Raw genomic sequence first — 20,049 nt, forward strand, 5'->3', positions numbered from 1 at the left:
GAGGCAAGGAAGCGTATTTTAATGAGCCATTTCTGTTTTGCTGCGATGTGAAGCGAATATGATAAAATGGCAAATGAACTGTACTTTTATACATTTAGTAACATTTCTGTGTTGATGGTTGATTTGTTGTTTATTTCCCTATATCTTGCCATTGCTTTATTCCCTGTATTAATATATTATTATTATTATTATTCATTGTTGCTTTTTTTCTTTTCTGTTTTGTTTGTTTTTGTCTACTGTGGATATTAGTTTCAAGTTTCTTTAAGTCCCATAGTTTCTGTTCCTCTGCTCTGTTTAGTTTCCTTTTCCCTTCATCTTGTCTGCCTGATTCTCAGCTCAGGTTCTCTCTATCATCTTACTTTTCATCACCCAGCTGCTTCCCATTGACGTCTGATTAGTCCCTCTGGTTCTTTGCTGCTTTCGCTTCTCCCCCAGCGGGCTCAAGCTCTGGCGGTCACATTGTTCTCCGCTGCCTCCTTTTGTTGCTTAGGTTGTGCATTTAGTCCGTCATTCACCTTGTTTGTTCCTACCACGCTCAGCTGTTTGATTTGCCTTTTCTCCATTAAACATGCATTCTGTGACAATTCCTGTCTGTGTTTGGATCATTCTGCAAAAACCACACGACATGACACAACGACTGAACCAGGCAGCAAGGGGGTTCGAAACGGCAACCCAGCACTTACAACACAGAGCCAAGCCTCCTGAACCACAGTTGACAAATGTTATAGTGGAAGAATTTGAATATTTTATTATTTTTAATAAGATTCTGATACAACTACATAAGTAGTTAAGATTTTAGGGGTGATATATTATTTTTGGTGACATTACAAATCCAGACCACTTGAACTAGCAAAAGTTACCAGTCAGTCTTAGTGCAGTTGAGACTAAACTGAAGTCCTTTGGTCTTGAAATTACTCCAATCTCAAAAAGAAAAAAAAACGAACTAATTTGAATTTATAACTTAGGTGCCCTGAGAAATCTAAAGGTGACCAGAACTTCCCAATCTTCAGGTTGATTAAGCAGGTACTAGCAGTTCAGAAGCCTTTTTTTATTTTATTTTTTTCCTTAATGCACCATTCTAACCACTTCCAGGTCATGCTGACAACAACACGCTTTGATGTTGCCACTCTTACTGAGGGAAGAAGAGTGAAAATGAGATGTTTTTTAGTATCATGTTGAGACATGGCTGACTGCGAGAGAGAGCAAGACTTTCAGCAAATGACAGGAAGTCTGAATAGATTACACAAAGTTGCATCTCGATCCCTTTTAGCTTTCCATCTCTTGAAACATGTTGGAATTAGAAAATGTGGGTAGATTTCTGTAACTCCCAAAGTTAATGTAAAGATATACATTTCCCATGTTACATGAGGCAGCAGTTTTTGCCACGCTAGCCATGCTAACAGCACAACTAGCACTAATCGATTTTATAAGCTGCTAAAGACAATTTAAACTTAAAATGTAAACTTTATAATCATTTTGTTTTTGGTTTTAAAATAATGTTGAACCCTGTTGCAGAGTGACACACATACATGTGACATTCCTTCTGCTCCCACTATAAACAATTATCGACCATGTAGGGACGGATGCTGAAAAAATGCTTTTGGTTTATTCTTTATTTTCAGTTTCTGGTGAGAAATTGGAATTAGCTCAACTTTACAAAACAGAAATATGTTGGTGGAAAGTAGATGAAATCACAGAATATATTTGCCCAACGTAAACGGGGGGCAAAATAAAGTCTTCAAGCTGTCTGTCACCAGCCAGAAATAGAAAGAAGTATAACGGCTGTGAGCAAGGCTGTTGAACAAGTCAAACCTTTAGGTACAAAACACAACATAGACCTGCAACTATACTTCCTCCATAACCCCAACATAACACGCACAAAGCAAATGAAGCATTAAGAAAAGAAATGGAGACGAGCGGTCCTTGTTTAAAGCAGCTAGCCGCCAGGAGAGGAAAGGAGACGCGTGAGGACAAAAGAGAGGGACGCTCAGCGGCTCCAGAAACAGACCTCTGAAAATTGATGGAGTCTGAGAAAGAAATTGATAGTTAGAGGACAGGAAGCAGCCTGTAAGGCAATTATCACTATCTCTGCCATTTGATTTAGGACCGTCTGAGTGTGTATTACTGTGAATTAATCAAATCTAACGCAGACGTACCTAGAGCCCATTTCTGGGCTTAAAATTCAATGATTCTTGTCCATAACTACCTTGTTCTCATTAACACAAAATAGGAAATCACCTCCATGCAGAAGAAAAAGATATGTATTATACATACGTGGAGAGCATAAAGTCAAGTTGATCAGCATAAACAGGACTCCTCATGAATACAAACTAAAGGCAAAGTGATCTGTAAACCCACACAATCCTCCAAAATGTAATAAGAAATCCATGTAAATATAAATAAAAATAATCAGAATCATCTCAACCTCTCCTTAGCATACAGAGCATCCATAGACACACTTTTAAACTATATGTGCCACCCACAAACTGCAGTGTGGGCTAGATGATGCTCCAGGATCAGGGTTAGGATTGATTTACTGTCAATGTTCTTCTTTATGCAAATGACTCAACTATTTATTTCCACCGAAGGTTGATTTTTCTTTTTAAGGAGGGGAACAGTTTGTGATAAGTTGCGGTTTAATCAAAGATATAAATGGCTTGTAATGAATTATGTGAGTGGTCACAACAAATGTATCTAAACTGACCCCCATGTGCTTTATAAAGTGCTGAGGCACATCAATAACGTAGCAGGGTTATATTTAGAAATACACGAGGATCTCTTGTGCCCCCTATTGGAATTATACCTGCTTAAATGTCACTTTTTGGGGGGTGAGGCTGATAAAAACATTTCCAAAAGGTTGGAGCTCATCTATAGAGAGAAACCCCAAATGACGAGTTGCTCTTTTTACAGCAGCCATTTAGAGCTGATTGAGTTGAATAAAAGGGATTGTACAAGTTATTTTTTTCATAAAGTAATCAGCTCAGATTACATCACTACTGCCATTATATTTCAGCCCATTGATCAGAGTAATAGATCACATTTTTAGTCTAACTAAAACGCCATTGTCATGAACGACTTATTTGAAAAAAAATCCCCTCAAACGTATTCGTGAACAGGTTGTGAATTAACCCGTTATTAATTATTTTATTCCCAAAATACCCTGCCTAATAGTGTCACGTTTTATACTGCAATAAAACGGGACTCTTATCAAATGACAAGTCTGCCCTCTAGTGGTGCAGAAGCGATCCTGAGTTGTGTAATAGGTATTTAACGCTTAATGGATACAGCTTAAGGTCTGAAAATAAAATTAACAGCCTGTAATGCATTTGATAGAGCACATAATACTGATGGAGTTACGGGTTAAACAATATGCTTTCAAGGCACTGTGAGTTATGAAACATAAAGTGATGTATCTCCCTGGCATTGAAAACTCTGATGTAGCAGGTTGAGGCTAATGAGTCTACACTCAAACATAGGCACTGAGAGAATGAAGAATTTCTGTACAAAAGCACTTTTTGTTCAAATCTTGTGATTGCAGTCGATAGCAAATGCATGCTACTGTTAACAAAACGGTGAACAGTTACAGTGTGTTGACATTCTTTATATTCTGCTTATGCCAACCACAAACTTGAAAAAATATTCACCCCCCCCCCCCCCCCCTGAATGTTTAGTCTTTTTGCCGCTTACAAAAATCAGTCATGATTAACAAAATTTGGCTTTATTCAGGGGTGGGAAAAAAATAAAAATAAATTCAAAGTCAAAGTAAAAATAGATTTTTACAAAATGATGATAACTAAAGACATATAAATTCAAATAGATGCTTGCATAAATATTCCTCCCCTCCCCCCTTTAAAGTGACTGGCCTAATTCAACAGAGGTTCAGCCGGTTGGAGCTCGTATAGCCTCACAATGAGTGGAATGGAGATCACCTGAGTGCAGCGACTGTGTCTCAACCGTAGTATAAAGACAGCTGTGTCTGGACCATCCATTCACTGGTTAATCTGTATTCTCGGCTATCATGACAACATGAAGACAAAGAGACTAGTGAGAGGCCACCATTAACACAAAACAGCACCACCTGCTGGCCTCCACCTCTGATGGTATACTCACCTCGTTCCTGGACACTCCTCCAGTTCATCCAACATCATCCAGTCCTGGCTTCATCATCATCATCATCATCATCATCATCATCATCATCATCATCATCTTCTCCCTCCTGGGCCTGGATCTCCACAGCTCATCTTGTGGAGATGCAGGCCCAGGATCTCCACAACTGGATCTTTTTGGCTTCTGGATCTTTTTGGCTTCTTTCCTGTCTGTGTAGGTGGACAGCCATGTTCATGAACTGCTTTCAACTGATTCATGACCGTGATTTGCTAAAAAAAAAAACAACAAAAAAAAACAGCAACATTTTTGAGTGTTACGATACAACAACGCAGGATCTTATGTATGTTTTGAGTTCATGTTGTGCAATTAAGGGTGTTCAGTATGTAAGACTTGCTGCATTTGCCACAATGTCCTATTTTTGAATCAGGGTTGTGCACCAAACATGCATGCAAAACAGATTGTAAAACTTCAGCACTGTACAGCCAGTAATTATTGTGTAGAAACAATCTTTATATATGGGCTCGAGATATATGAAGGTTTATTTTTCAGTTGTGAGACTTTCACATCAACATGATCCATCTGCGAAATCAACAGTTTAATGTTAATTTAACTGATTAAGAATTTGTGGAGAGAGCTGAAGATTAGGGTGATTGCAAGGAGGCTTTCCAACCTGAAAGAATTGAAGTTAATCACCAAATATAAACTTTCAAGATACCAGCAGAAACATGCAAAATGCTAGTCAGCAATATATATATTTTGATTGCCATAATGCAACTTTTTTTCACTGCTTATTGTGAAGGGTATACATATTTTTCAACATGCCATATTTAATTAAATGTGAAACAAAAATATCTTAAAAGTAACATTTCTTTGACGTTTGTTTTCGAGAAAGTCTCGTCTAATTTTAAATGGGAAACAATAAGTCAAAAAATCATTTGAAATTTAAATCTACAAGGGGTATACTAACAGTTAAGTTAATACATAACTTAACTGTACATATTTATGTTGTTTTAATTCCTTTAAAAAGCATAAATTGATGCCTTGTCAAATTTATTAGGTGGGGGAGGGAAAAAAAAAACATTACTCTTTGAGTTACAGTAACACTTTATTTTTTTTTAATAGCACATCATATTAGTACAGTTACAGATATTGTTAGAGACAGAAACCATTCTGATCCCTCTGACCCTGCTTTTTTTTTTTTTTTTTGAAAAGAATAAAGAGAAACTTTAAGTGTCATCTGAGGCTATGTTTACATACACATGAACAGAGAATACTGGCCATATTCTGAACAGTTTGTCACCATACAACTAGGATAATCTATGAGATTATCCATGCTGCTATGAGCTCTACAGCTGTTCCCTCTCCTTTTTAATAATTCACAGAGGACATAAAGTTAAATGCCTAGTCGCTGCTTTGGTCCTTATGCTACTATACAAGTAGGGCTGGTGAGATGTTTACAGACATCATTTACCAACAGGAAATCATTTGCCTATAAAGACACCTTTCAGTAAAGCATTAGACTGCGTGAAGACAGCCTGAGTTTTCACTGCAGCTGAACTGGAATCCAGTCTTTCTCCTCAAGTTTTTTTTTTTTTTTTTTGTTGGTTTTTTTTGTTGTTGTTGTTTTGCATCACATCATCTCAGAGAAGCCACGCAAAACCAGAAGAAATACAGTTTTCATGCATGTAAACATAGCCAGCACTGTCAGTTACAGTATGTACAATGTTGATTCAGGCAGTGCATAATGAGACCAAGTTAGAAAATGCCATAGTCAACGTTCGGCTTTCACAGTTTTGGACTGTGATGCTTAAACTTCACCAATAACAGCATCGTAGGCCGAGACGAAAAAAAAAATTCAGATTAGTCATCTCTCAGTAGTACCGTCATCACCGAAGTAATAACAGATTGATTGGCACATTAAACACGGTTGTGAACAGAGAGCGAGGTAATGAATATTGATCATTTCTGACATTTTGAGATTTTATGACAAAAATCCAAGTGACATTTGCTTGTAAAGCCATGTGAGAAAGTCTCATGAGAAAAGTCAACCAAGGACTCTGAAGACAATAAACGTCTTCTTCAAAGTAACAAAACAGCAGTATGAAACAATGCATTAGTACCAATAAAGGCTGGCAAAAAAATATGAACGCGATATTCTCCATTAGAAAACAAAACCTGTTCTGAATTTTGTGAGAGACGTAGTAAAAATGAGACAACACTCTCTAGAGAGAAGTACAACTTATTTACAAGGTAAGAAAAAAAGTGCAAGGCTAAGCTTTCGTTGACATTCACACACTTAACATCCACAGTATGTACCAAAGGACATGCGTAGAGGCACATAAAAGAAGACAAACAAAAGAGAAAGCAAAAAAAAAAAAAAAAAAAAACAATCTAAAACTTCAACATTCCAACTCAGACTTGGCATTTGTGGCTCAACTCTCATCACCGTCACTAATTAAAAACATGCACGCAAAGCACTGACATCATGGGATGTGAGGCGAAAGCTGACACTTCAGCCCTTAGATAAAAAAAAACCAACAGGAATTATATTCGTTACACAACGAAAAAGACTCCAGTGATCCATCACTGAACCAATGCAGAGTACCAGTCTCATTTTCAAAGAAGGTCACCAAATAAATAATGTTGGCTTATTTAAATACAAGAAGTGGCTTTCAGGTAGCTAACTAAAAATGTCCTCAATTATGCTAAAGAAACTATACAGATAGTTTTCTCTTTTTTTTAACAGAGGTTCTATTAAGTTATTTTAGATAATAATTTCTGTAACCTTCATCCTCTGTGCCTGTACTTGATTTATACCTTCAGCTGTTGATGCTAAAGCTCGTAAGTGGCGGGGGAACATCATGAATAAGAAAATTTATAAAGAAATCCAGGAATATGTGGATTAATTATAAATCATTAATGCCGTATTTGGGAACTTCAGCGTATTTTTTTTAATATTTTGCAGCCCTGCCATGAAGTCACCCTAGATCTGCTTCTGACTAGTTGATGACCAGTATGAGAAGCAAATCGCTGCTCAGCTCAGACTAGGATGGAACGTCAGCATATATGTATATCAAGAATATTATATTTGACTTAAAGGGGATTGATCCATTTTTTGGGATTCGGTTTCAAAAGTCAGCATTGCTTGAACTCTCTACATCATCCACTAAATCTCTTAATCCACATTTTTCCAGGGATACTTTTTGCTCCATATTTTTAGTAGTAGTATTTTTAGTTTAAACTAAAAGTACTACCAGACTTCTAAACCTGTTTCATTGCATGGCCTTCCATCAGACCAGCTGTTACCCCACCACTGCACTGAAGTTTCATTATTTTTTCTTTCTACAAACTCATTGTCAGCCAGGTAAGGAAACTATTACTTATAATAACTTTATATAACCTCACTTCAAAAAAGTCAAGACTATCCATTAAAGACAAATATACCTGTTTTGATAATAAAAGGCTGGGTAAAATCTGCAGTTAAAAGGATTTTGGCTTGGAATTATTAGATTCCAGCCTATGAATTTTGATTGAACTGTTTGCATAACTTAAAATGCTACAATCTGATTAAGGCAGGTAGCTTATACAGAACAAAGTTCAAAGGGAATTTTGAATCACTCTTCAATGTATCTACTCACCTGTATAAAATAACAGTTTTCGCATATTAAAGCAAAACAGCTGAGTAGCATTTGCATGGCTACCAACACAGACCCAGTTTCCCTTACTGTGTGTCACATCCTCAGTCACGTTACTTTACTGTAGTTTGGCAGAAGAAATAAGCAAAAGTCACTGTCACAAACCAATATTTCTCATAGACAAAAACATGTTAATTATTTTTAAAACCGTCACTACAGAGTAAAATAAATTAACCCTCCTTGCTTTTGGACGTACTCCGTCCTCACTCCTTCTTCTCGTAGAGGGAGGCACGCACACGGTTGCGCACATAAAACGCGGTGAGAGCGCAGCAGCAGGTGGTGAAGATGAAGAGCGCCACGGCGTCGTGGGCGAGGTCTCCGTGGAGACGCTCGTAGAGCGGGCGGCGCTCTGTGAAGTCAGTTCGCAGCGCTTCGATCTGCATCAGGGTGCACACCACCACCAGCACGTGGAAGATCTGGTGGCCCTGCCCAAAGAAGTCACACTTCCCAGGGAGCAGACTCTCTGGGTGTGGGCAGCAAAAGAAGTAGGCGCTGATTAGGAAGAAGATCACGTGGTAGACGTGGTACCACACTATTGGGTCGGAGCAGCCTTCCCAGTAGCAGCTGTAGATGCGGTGGACCACGGGGCTGATGTCTAAGCAGTAAGCTAACGCCGATGGCACCACTTGGAGGAGCTTGTGGGCAAACTTGGGCAGGTCGTGCCTTGCATATTTGCCATAGCAGCACCCGAAGCAAGTGAGCCAAGCCAAAAAGGCAGCAGTGTGCAGAAAGAAGCCCTGCACTGAACTGTGCCACTCCTTCTCTATAGCGTAGTAGTAGTGCGCCAGAGCACTCCCGTATTGGTAGACGGACACCCCGACGTAGTCGAGGAAGTAGAAGGTGTAGTATGAGAGCTCTGATTTGGCAGAGAGGAGGTGGGCAAGAGCACTAAAGGAGAGGTAGGTGAAGGCTGCCAGGAGGACGATGAAGAGGGGCTGGGCATGAGGATCGCGCAGAAAATCCACCATTTCTGAGATCTCCTGGCACTTCACGAGGATGATGAGGGCCGCCAGCAGGTGGGTCCACACATTGAGGGTCTCATTGTGCCTCTGGAAGAGGGTGAGAAAGTAGTACCGCCAGCTTTGGTCCGTCTGCCTGTAGCCCGTGAGGATGTGGCGCTCGCGGAACACCCTTGGGACATCAGAAATCTTCACAGTGCAAGGCAGCGTCGGAAAGGCTGACTCGAGCAGCTGAGGGATCTGCCGGAGCTGCTGGGCGTTGATGAAAAGCCGGCCAATCTGCTCCATCACTACCGTGGCCATTGCAACCAGGAGACTAGAGGGGAAAGAGAAAAGAGGCAATGAACATTTGAATCTGACGAAGAGGACGTTCCTATCTGTGTGTATTTGTGCCTTTGCGCAGAGCACAGCAATATTAAGTAAAGTTCATTTGGTAATCCTCAAGTTGCAACATGAAAATGACATAATACTTCTTGACTAGGTGAAATCTTTCTCGTAAAGTGCTGTGTGGTATACTCTTCTTGTCCAGGCTATTATTATGGGCCGTTGGTGAGTGCTTTTACTTGATGCCCTGCATCAATGTCATTTTGAAGTAGGAGAGGAGCCAGCCTTTGAGTTATTGGTCAGTTGTGTTGACAGAGTCGGGTACAAAAGACAGGAGATCAGGCTAGCTGGCAACATTAAGTTGCACATTTGTGTGGTAGAATTTTGATACCTGACACAAAAAAAAAAAGAGTAGCAGGCAAAAAGGAAGTTTTTCACTGTGAAAAAACTACAACTGGCTAACTGCTAGCTGCTACAAAAGTTAGCATCTGCTTCAGATCTTTAAATGGATCTTTAAAGTCCTTTACAGCCAAAGTAAAGGGCTTTAAAACTTCTAAATTATGTATGCACTATAGCTGCGCGCATCTAGCTAACAAATCAAACATATTTAGACTTTTCAAATCTGAACTTCAAGAGAGATTTTATAAATATTCCATAATTTTTTTCAGGGTTTTTTTTTACATCGGAACCAGTTAAAAACTACAATATCCACACTTCTTAAACGTCAACTCAATTATTTTGCACTGATTTAAGATTCCTTGAAGCACAAATTTTTTTATCCATTAGACCAACGTTAATGTCACAAAGTTTAATTCAGAGGGATCTTTCTCTTTAATGCACTGATGTATTAGTTTTTTTGTGAAAATGCATTGTATTACTGTCTTTTTTTGTTTAAGAAATAAAAGAAAGCTAACCAATTAGACCTTCTTGTCTCTTGTCACCAAGCAAAGTTCATCTACACAGGCTGTATTTTACACCTTATATTAAATAACACAATTGATTTTAATCTTCTGATCAGACAGTCACATCGTGAATTATAGAGTTTTCAGCACTGCTTAAGGTATTCTGGTGGCAATATTTGCAGCAAACAGATTTTACACTGGTCAGAAGTTGTCGGGATAACGTAACTAAAGGCGAATCAACCCAAATTATTATATTAACCCTCCCACCTTAAAAAACATTTATTAAAATGTTTGCATAATAAATGAGGTTTGTTCAATCTCACATTTGTTAGCTGTCATCAGCTGGAAAGGATAAACTCGGCTAACAAACTCGGTTTCACTCAGCAGGTTCTGCTGCTAGGAAGGAATCTCTAGGCTGAGACAAGTGAGAGGGATTAAAAAGGTTTTCAGAAACATAGCTCCAGCTGTTTAACTAAAACTGCACACAAAAAAAAATCCCAAAAGCACAAGACATCTTTAATGTTCAATAAATCGTTTTGAAACAGATTTAGAACCTAAAACATCAGTTTTGCTGTCATTTTACTGCCGAGTTGTAACCTGTCAAGTTGAACTTGGTTGATCCCATATTGCCCTTATTTACATGCAGGTTTTGCATTACTGTTGAAGGCTGCTCTTCAGTTTGGTCATGTGCATTTTCCGATCCATAAATTTTCCCTTACATCCATAACTACTGGGTGTGTTTGCATAAGATTTGTTTTAATAGACGCCATCGGTGTAGAAATGACAGCAGGTTGACTGCGTGGTTGTTCTCAGTTTACGACAGACCGACTGCAAGCTGACCTGAGTAAAGATAAGAAAGTTGCTTTTAGTTGAACCATAAAAAGTCTGCAATTACACATGTTTGCTCTGTGTCACTATACTGGCTCTTGGGTAATCTCTTTTTGATCAGAAAACAAAACTTTTTTATTTTATTTGAATATTTTGAAGCTATAAACAACCAGCGTTTCTTGTTGTGCGTTACCGGTGGCATTCATTTCCAAAACGTGCACAATGTCAAAGAGCAGTCTGCAATTAACTTTTCATTTTTACTTATTTGGAAGCAGAAAAGCAATCAAACCATATAAGTTTAGAAATTAACAATGCTTATTAAGCTCATTCTTATTTCCTATGTTTGTGAAATTCTATAGACTTCCCTGACTACTTACTCTTTTTTTTCTAATTGCTTCATAAACTGTAAGACTCTGTTTAAGTAAAGGGTCTTGTGAGCTCATCTCCAGAAGTCAAGAAATAGGGATTTGCCTAAACTTGCATATGTGGTCAGAGCAACAATTAAAACATTTAAAATCAAGCACCTTTTAGAAACTAGACTAGACGAGCATCCATATTTATCTTTCCACCATACACAAGATGGTAAGGGAGGTAAAACAAATCTTCAAATCTCAATGCTAAGAAAGCTGCAGCAACCAGTGACCGCTTCAACATCCATTTCCTGTTTAGATAATCATCAGCTCCTCTATAAATACCTGTCCAATTTAATTATAAGTGTTTATGAGCTTTTGACTACTTCTCATAGTCTGTTGATTTCTATGCACATAAATGCACATCTATATATATATATATATAAATATATATATATATATATATATATATATATTTAGTGCTATTTTTAGAAACTGTTAAGTATTATTAGTTTTTTATTATGATTAAAATTTGACCTATTTTCTTGTATTTTATGTTAGTTTGAATATGCATACTTCAATTTACCTTTAACTTGCTGCTGGTACACCTGAGTGTCCCTAATGAAGAACAACAAAGGATATTTGCTCATTCATTTTATTCATTAAAAGTACACAATACATAAACACACACACACACACACATTTACATATATGGATATAGAAATATGCTCCCTTGATGAAAATAAGAAAGCATATACATAGACTCTTAGTGTTCCTATTTGATGTTTAGCTTTTTTTTTCACCACTAAATATCTTTATTCTATGCTATCTGTATATTAGAAACACATGTAATCAGTGCGATCATCCCTGGATCAGATATATGAGCTTCTTTACTTCCCTTCCCTGCGCTGTGGGGAGGGCAGGGAGCTGAGGCAGATCAGACACTGTGGGATGAACATGTGCTGAGGATGAGGAGGAGAGGCGTGAGAGATGAATGGAGGATTACGTAACATAGCTCCATCCCAGGTCCACGCCCTTCGGCGTCCAGTGAGCTCCGACATCCTTTAAAATATTTATAGACGAAGACGAAAAACAAAGTCGACTAATGGAAATAAGACGGGTTTGTGTGGCTCGGTGTGCGAATTAAAACCGGGCCTAAACGGGCCTGTTGCTGCTGGGAACTGCATTAGGCTCATATGCACCTGATCGGCGGGGCGGTTTTCTAATTTAGAGAAATTGAAAATAAACCCGCAACTGTATCTAAAATGAACCTTCCGCTTGCTGTTATCTCCGATCGCATGAAACCTTCACTGAGCTTAAAAAAAGCCAAGATATCCGCTGAAAGGCGAGAAAAAAAAAAAAAAAAAACCTGACCGGGTTCTGCCTTCGAGGCGCTTCTCTTACGGCGTGCCATCTATATTACAGCAGCGAGATGCCTTTCATTTTCACAGATCAGCTGAGCGCGTACAGAAAGCACCTACCTGTCCGGGGCAGAGTCAGTACGAGGTGTCAGATATACCCGTCGATGAAACAATTAGAGCCGTGCAGAGCATGGATATCATTATTTGATGGGCCGGACTGGCAGGAGATAACCGTCACTACAGCAGCAGCGGCTGCAGCTCGGCTGCTGAGGAGGAAACCAACGCGCTCTGACGGATAGCTTCTCTGGCCAATCAGCAATGTACGCTGCTGCTCTTTCTGGCATTAGAAATCACCATGTCAACCAATCACGCCTTCCGTTTGGCTGTGTGGGACAACGCACTGATAACACAAATTCTTTCACTGACACACAGCATTTCTGTCACATAATGGGTGCCGGGAGGACTGAGCTGTCAGTGTGTGCATCTTGATCAGCTGATCTGTTTACTGTCGGTCGTTTAATCTTTCACATTTTAAGACATTTGTAGATATTATACGCAGCTTAACAGTCATCTAGAAATATAAAATTAGATTCTTGTTCCTTACCGCTCTGTATGTGTAGATGATGGTTTTCCTATTCTGGCATCACCATCAAGGTTTTTACATAACCCTGAACTTTACACATGCCATTGTTCCTGTTTCCACGTGCGGACGTCTCACCTGCAGCGATTGGTCTCTTTTTGGTCTCTTTTTCACTGTTGCTTGGAAACCAACACCCACAACAACAAAGGTTAAATGGACACCACTTTCACTAATTCAAGTCAACTCATTCAGCTGTGCGAAAGCGAGAAGCAACCGTTGTCTCTCTCTCTTGATAATACATGCTTAAAGTATCTATCTATCTATCTATCTATCTATCTATCTATCTATCTATCTATCTATCTATCTATCTATCTATCTATCTATCTATCTATGGTGGTGTCCATTTAGCCTTATATATATATATATGTATATATATATATATATAATATATATATATATATATATATATATATATATATATATATATATATATATATATATATATATATATATATATATATATATATTTATTTATTATTATTATTATTATTATTATTATTATTATTATTATTATTATTATTATTATTATTATTAATTTATTATAACATTAATGTATAAAATGCATTGAGGTTTGAGGTTGTAACACGACATCCAGTCATATGAGCATTGGTTCCAGGTGTGGAAATGCTTTGAAAAGGCGTACAGTCACTTAGATCCTAGTGAATATCATTAAGTAAGCAAAACAAGCAATTTCTCTCCTTGGTTGCTGTGGTGAAATCACTTTTATGGTCTGTGATCTTCCTTGTTTTGCATTGAGTAACAACGCTGCCTTTGTTGCTGCCCCTCTCACTGACAAATCCCTATTGTTTCTGGATTTAAATAATCCTCCACAGTGTATATTTCTTACACACTTGGTGTCCAGTGTGAACAGGGAACACATGTTCTTTCTGGTGCCTGTCCACCGGATGATCTAACTTTGGGGAATATGGGCTGCAAACAAGTTTTGTCACCTCATGAGGCGTTGCTCTGGTTTGATGATGACAGTTTCTTTGAACACATTGCAGTGTGAAGGTTGTTGAAGTAACACAGCGAAACTAACCCACTTCTGCAAACACACCATGTGAACACATATGCTGTCAAACTCTTAAACAACTGTGTGAAATTAAACATGGTCTGAAGCAGCAGGATTTTGCATTTTTCGTTTTTAAGTATACATCTGTGTTGATGTCATCATAAGAGGCACAGACGTCGAGCTGATCAGTTGGCAATAGTAAACATCGTAGCGGATAAGCAACGCAGGTTTTGAAGTTCTATTTTCGCTTCATCTCTGCAGAGCTGTCATCATGTGGTCTAAGTAAACAAGTACTCGAAGAGAGAAATTGAATTGAAATATCAGAATATTTTTTTTTAAAAAGTGTCAGGAGTAGAAATAAATGTGTAGGATGTTGTACTGAACACATTACACATCAAAATGCTGACAAGAAGAAAAAGTAAAATGCTGAAGATGTAAATAAACTGAAACAGCTTTTATCAAATGTAGCAAAATTATGCAACAGATGGAATCTCATGGAAGCAAACCAATTTTGGGTTACAGGCGTGTTTCTATCTGCAAGCCTGTGCTAAATAGTTGTAAACAAACCTATAAAACTCAGGCTAGACTCCTTACCTTCCCAAGCTCCTATACTTTCCCACAGAACGTGCCATTCAGGTTTTACCCCTATGTTTTCACCAGTAATACATGGTGTAAACACCTTTGTTTCACTAAGATCATAGAACTTTTTCAGGGGAGACACGTTCAAGTAACCACACAGTTCAGTAAAAACACTGCGATTGACATATTAAACTAATAATCTGCCAGAAGTACTTAAACAGTTAGCCTGGAGTTTAGCTTAGCTTGACTGAAGTTTGCTTCAGCCATCAGGTGCTGAAAAATCCAACCACTTTATTTTTCCAGTTTGATTTGTCCAACTTAAATAAATTCTCAGTACGTCCGGTCAGTTTTTTATGAAGTGGTGGAAATCTGTGCGAAAGTTAAAATTCATGATCATGATAGGATGCAACTCACCAGTAATTGCAAAAACACTTAACTGTTTACATATAACTCTGTTTGGAATATCGATGTGTGTGTGTTAACACTTATTAAGTCTGACTATCAAGTCAAAATTAAGTGTGAAAGAATAACAAAATTATTTAGTTCTAATTATTTTAAAAATACAACAAAATAATTCCTTACAAAACATTTTTCTCTCCCTATTTTGGAGACAAATTAATTTAGTTTTAATAACGTATGGCGGCCACACGGTGTCAGTATTGTCAAAGTCTTTATTAACAGTTAAGTAACAGTTTTCAGCTTTCATGAAGATGTTACACCATAGTCTGCCGTTCCAAGAAAGGTAGAAAATACAAAAATAAAATTTCATCCAAAATTTGTGAGGTCAAAGACAACAACAGTCCTGCACAAACCAAAATACTGGAATTGAATCTGGTTAGTTGAACCCTTGTATCGTACAGTCAGTTCAGATATACAGCATTATCAACAGTCTGGAAGAGTGTTTTTTTTTTGTTTGTTTTTTGACATTGGTAAATATAACAACTAACTTATTACAAGCTGTTGCTTTTATAAAAAAAAAAATACAGTATTGTCAGCTGCCAAACAGAACTCCAGAAAAGAAAAAAAAGAAAAGTCAGACAACATATGAAACTAACCAGAGAAGTCTAAAGCATAATTACAACCAGCATCATTAAGATCTTAAGAGGTTGTCAGACAGATAGCTTATATCTCTCCTAAGAGCAGAAACAGGTTAGTTCTCGGTTTCTTTGATGGCCTCCTTGTTCTTCCTCACCTCCTGAAGCTTCTTGTCCTGTTAAACATTTCAAAACAACAACAATCACGTTAGTTTGCAAGATTCACACAGAATTACAGATGAGAAGAAAGCAGATGCAGGGTCAGTATCTGACCTTCTCCTTGAATTTCTCGTTGAGAGCTGCCTTCCGGGCGGAGCGGTTCTCTTTGTTCGCCTCCATCTTCTGAGTGAGTTTCTCCTGTGCCTGCTTGCTGAAGTTGCAGCTTTCCTCGATGGCCTTCTGGATGACCTCCTTCTCATGCTCTCGTTTCTCAGCCAATTGTTTCAGAACTTCGGCTTCATGGCTCTAACAGGAAGACAAGAGAAGTCCTTCCTCATAAGTCAACACAGTGTAATAGCCAAGTTTATTTGATGCACTATTAGCCATTTGTGCTTTACGATACCCTGCGTCTTCCCTCTGCAGCTTCCAATTTCTTCTTAATTTCGTCAAGGGACGTTTCCCTTTTCCTGTTGGGCGACAGCGGGAAATCCACTTTGGCATCAGGGGTCGAAGGCCTCAGGATGACCTCAAACGCCTGACCCGACGCACGCTTGTTCAGCTCCTTCACTTGAATGTCTGTAAAGACAGGAATCTCATTAAATACTCAAATTATAACCCATCTTTTTCAATCGCAAACTTCAATTTCAAATTTTGTTTTACTTTCTAAAATGATGTTATTATCAAAACTTTTTTTCAGTCAATCTGTGAACTAATTTGCTTCGTTTTCCAAATTCGGATCTGACATCCAAACCGAAGGAAACAGAAATGTTTTAGAAAATGCTGGTCTTAAAAAAAAAAATGCCACTAACAAGTGCATTCCAGTCGATTACACTTACCATCACAATTTGCCATTTTACGGAAAGATTGTCTTTTAATCTCCTGCAGAAGACAAAAAAAAACTGAAAGTTAAAATCTTACAATTCATTTGGAGCTAAGCACTTGGGACAATACTCATTTCACTTGAAATAAAGCTACATCTTAATCAGAAAGCTCTTATCTTACTGCAAGGCATGCAACCCTTTCTAACTTTGGACTCATATCTGCAACTGTTCTGAGCTCAGTGCAGCACTTGTAATGCCTAGGTTACTTTTAGTAGTACTCAAAAGAATTCTTGGTGTTATTTATTTATTATTACATAAGTTATTTTTTGTCATTTAATTATGAAATCCAAAATTACATCTGGGAGTATTGCAATCCCCTGGTTTTGTTTTAAATGTTATACTAAGTGACCAGGTTAACTGCTGATAGTGAGACCCTTGATCACTATCAGCTTAAGAATACTTAGGTGATCACAAGCAAATCATCAGACAACTAAAGTACTAATGTTAATAATTTGTATCGGGGAACTTTGTAGGTGAATGATGATGAAATATTCAACTAAAATAAAATAAATATTTAGTTAATAACGTCTATTGGGACAAACACTTTGGAGATGCAAATTTGAAAAGTTGCATGCACATTCCTTACACATACACACATATTTGGACAGACTACTAAAATGTGTTTATGCATATTGTGTCACACCTTACAGTCGCTGCATAACATTAAACACCAGTCAAAACATGTGCTCTGCCTCTCTAATACCACAGCCTGTAGCTAAATGTTTGCATGTAGTTGCCCCGCAGAGAAAGGCAGGTTAAAAGCTGAGTCCCCACAGCTGGAGGCTGCACACTCATTTGTGCAAAAATGGCGGGGAGGGGCAACACAACTGCTGCACTAGTCTTTGTTGTGTTTACTTAAAAAAAAAGAAGAAAAAAGCTGGAGGCAGCATTTGCAATACCTAAAATATATAGATATGAGACTGAAAATAGGATCATTTATAAGGCAATAAAAAATCAATTATTTGAACAAAATAGTGTAATTACATGTGTAAAAACATATTTCGAGCTTACATAACAGAGTAACAAAAACAACGTTTTTGTCAATTAGCTCATTTGCCTACTGTATGTGGTTAGATACTAACAATCAATTACATAAAAAAATGTTTTAAGCAATTTTCAAAGTACTTTTTGTCATATCCTGAAAGGCTGCTGGTGAACAACGGCCATAACAGTTACTTAGTACCAAAAAGTGACTTTACCTACTCTGTTCAAAGCCCTAAACACTGAATAAACAGTCAACAACGACCTTTATCGCAGCCAAAGCTTTCCTGGGCGCTAACAGACTCAGAGAAAACAACTCAATGAGAGCAATTGTTCTCACCGTCAAGTGCAGCTCGGCTTGAAGAGCGGACCTTTTGCTACCTTTGTGCCTCTATTCAAACCGCCAACATCTGCACCTTCGCGCACAAACCTTCTGTGTTGTCAACGTCAGAATAGACAGGGGTGTCTCATTGGTCCAAATTAGCCAATCACCGCGGCTGTTGCAAAGGCGAGCGCGCCAGCAGGAGGGCGAAGAAGGCCAGGCAAGCAGGCAGGCATCCTGAAGAGAGAGAAGAAAATGGCTCAAATGTTTTTCTAAAAGTTAAACACAACTCTCCAACATTCAATAGTAAATAGAGAGTCCGTTAGAATTCCACTAACAGAAGAGTACTGATTAGTACTGTTTAAAAAGCGGTAGCAATCTTTTCCTCAATCAGAGCCATGGTTTATTTATGTAACATTAACAAAGCTTATTTGATGCACCTTCATTTTTGTTTGACACGCTGTCATCCTGGTTTATGTTTACACATGCACAGCAACAGCTAGTCACAAAATTGTAAAAGAAATTATGCCCTTAATCAAAGTAAGGTAAGTTTTAATTGTTTATATCTTAGACTGTGAGCCATAGTGAATTAATTGTAATATAAGTAACAAAATAGAAATATATTCCATGATATTAAAAAATAATTATAATTTGCTCATATAAGTTTATATGGACTGCACAGTTGCACAGTAAATGCTGTGGTTTTGCAACAAGGAGAGTCCTGAGTTCAAATTTCAGCCCGGGAATCTTTCTGCATGAATTTCACACACTGATGTGTGTGTTGTTTTCAGGTACTCTAGCTTCCTCCTGCAGTCCAAATGTTGATCAGTTGTTCTGGCTAAATTGCCTTAGTTCTGAGTGAGTGCAAACATGGTTTTTGTCTTGTGTGTTTCTGTTTCACTGTGATGGACTTGCAACCTAGTTTGTATTTTGCCTCCTACCAATAACTGCTGGAGGTGTGCACCAGCCCCCTCATGACAATGCACACATAAGTGGGCATAGAGATAATAGTCGTGTGGAATAATGTGTCACATTGTGTGGCGTAATTCTGTCTGGATGTTTTACCACCCATCTTAACAGGGTTATAAATATTCGGGTTTCCTGTGGAACATGTGATCCAGACTCTTTCAACCAAGAACAGGTTAATTTATTGGAAAATCTACCTGACCACATCCTTCCTTCTCAGCAAAGTTGTATTATTTTCTGTCTTGATAGAAGAAAAAAAAAAGATCAAAATCTAATAAAACATCACAATTCCTAATCCCTACAACAAACCTTAAGAGGCTAAAAAAAAATTAACTTTTTTGCACTATATATGTCCTTCGTTACAGGAAAGGGGGAAAAAAATAGGAATATCCCTGAAATAGTTAATCAAAGTGCAGGAGTGATTAACTAAGCTGGAATCTTGAATGCCGCATTCCACAAACTACAAGCAATGTCAGCTGCAGCCAGCCAAGTGTATCTGCCACTGTCAAAGGGAAGAGGTGATTACAGAGGACTTGCAGTCAAGAGTGCAAAAGCACAGGCACTGATACTGGGTGGTTGTGCATAACAACCATTGCCATTGTTTGTACACTGTATTTTGCAATGACAGTTCGGATTCACTACCACCTCGGGCTGTAGACCTTTCTGTTGAATTTACATATTCTTTGTGTTCATGTTTTTCTTTCTGTTGGCCCTTTGAGGGACTGACAAGGTGTACCCCTCTTCTTTCCTATTAACAGCTGCAATAGGCTCCAGTGCCCCTCCATCTCTAAACTGGACAACCTCCCCAAAAAACATCTAGAGAATAACCAAAGCCTGTCAGCTCAATTGTTATAATTCTCAGGGGGGTTGTGCCAGTACCTGACAGACTTGTCTTTGTTAGCACCACTGAGCAACAGACTCTGAGCTCCTGGGACGTTTAGAGGGAAGG

The 20,049-nt window shown here is 38.2% G+C and overlaps 2 protein-coding genes across 2 annotated transcripts; both read right to left on the reverse strand.

Moving 5' to 3' along the window:
* Positions 1 to 5,199: 5,199 nt before the first annotated feature.
* Positions 5,200 to 13,160, reverse strand: paqr7b (progestin and adipoQ receptor family member VII, b). The gene is made up of 2 exons (XM_014990710.2): positions 12,647 to 13,160; positions 5,200 to 9,077 (listed from the first exon to the last, which is right to left on the reverse strand). Exon 2 carries the CDS (start codon positions 9,062 to 9,064, stop codon positions 8,006 to 8,008), a length of 1,059 nt encoding a protein of 352 aa, XP_014846196.1. The 5' UTR covers positions 9,065 to 9,077; positions 12,647 to 13,160; the 3' UTR covers positions 5,200 to 8,005.
* A 2,250-nt stretch (positions 13,161 to 15,410) lies between these two features.
* LOC106919992 (stathmin-like) lies at positions 15,411 to 18,264 on the reverse strand. The gene is made up of 5 exons (XM_014990712.2): positions 18,153 to 18,264; positions 16,787 to 16,829; positions 16,354 to 16,526; positions 16,065 to 16,256; positions 15,411 to 15,967 (listed from the first exon to the last, which is right to left on the reverse strand). Exons 2-5 carry the CDS (start codon positions 16,800 to 16,802, stop codon positions 15,908 to 15,910), a joined length of 441 nt encoding a protein of 146 aa, XP_014846198.2. The 5' UTR covers positions 16,803 to 16,829; positions 18,153 to 18,264; the 3' UTR covers positions 15,411 to 15,907.
* Positions 18,265 to 20,049: the final 1,785 nt, after the last annotated feature.

The sequence above is a fragment of the Poecilia mexicana genome, unplaced genomic scaffold (genome assembly GCF_051168715.1).
Source record: "Poecilia mexicana isolate PSO_F unplaced genomic scaffold, ASM5116871v1 scaffold_16, whole genome shotgun sequence".
Lineage (NCBI taxonomy): Eukaryota > Metazoa > Chordata > Actinopteri > Cyprinodontiformes > Poeciliidae > Poecilia > Poecilia mexicana.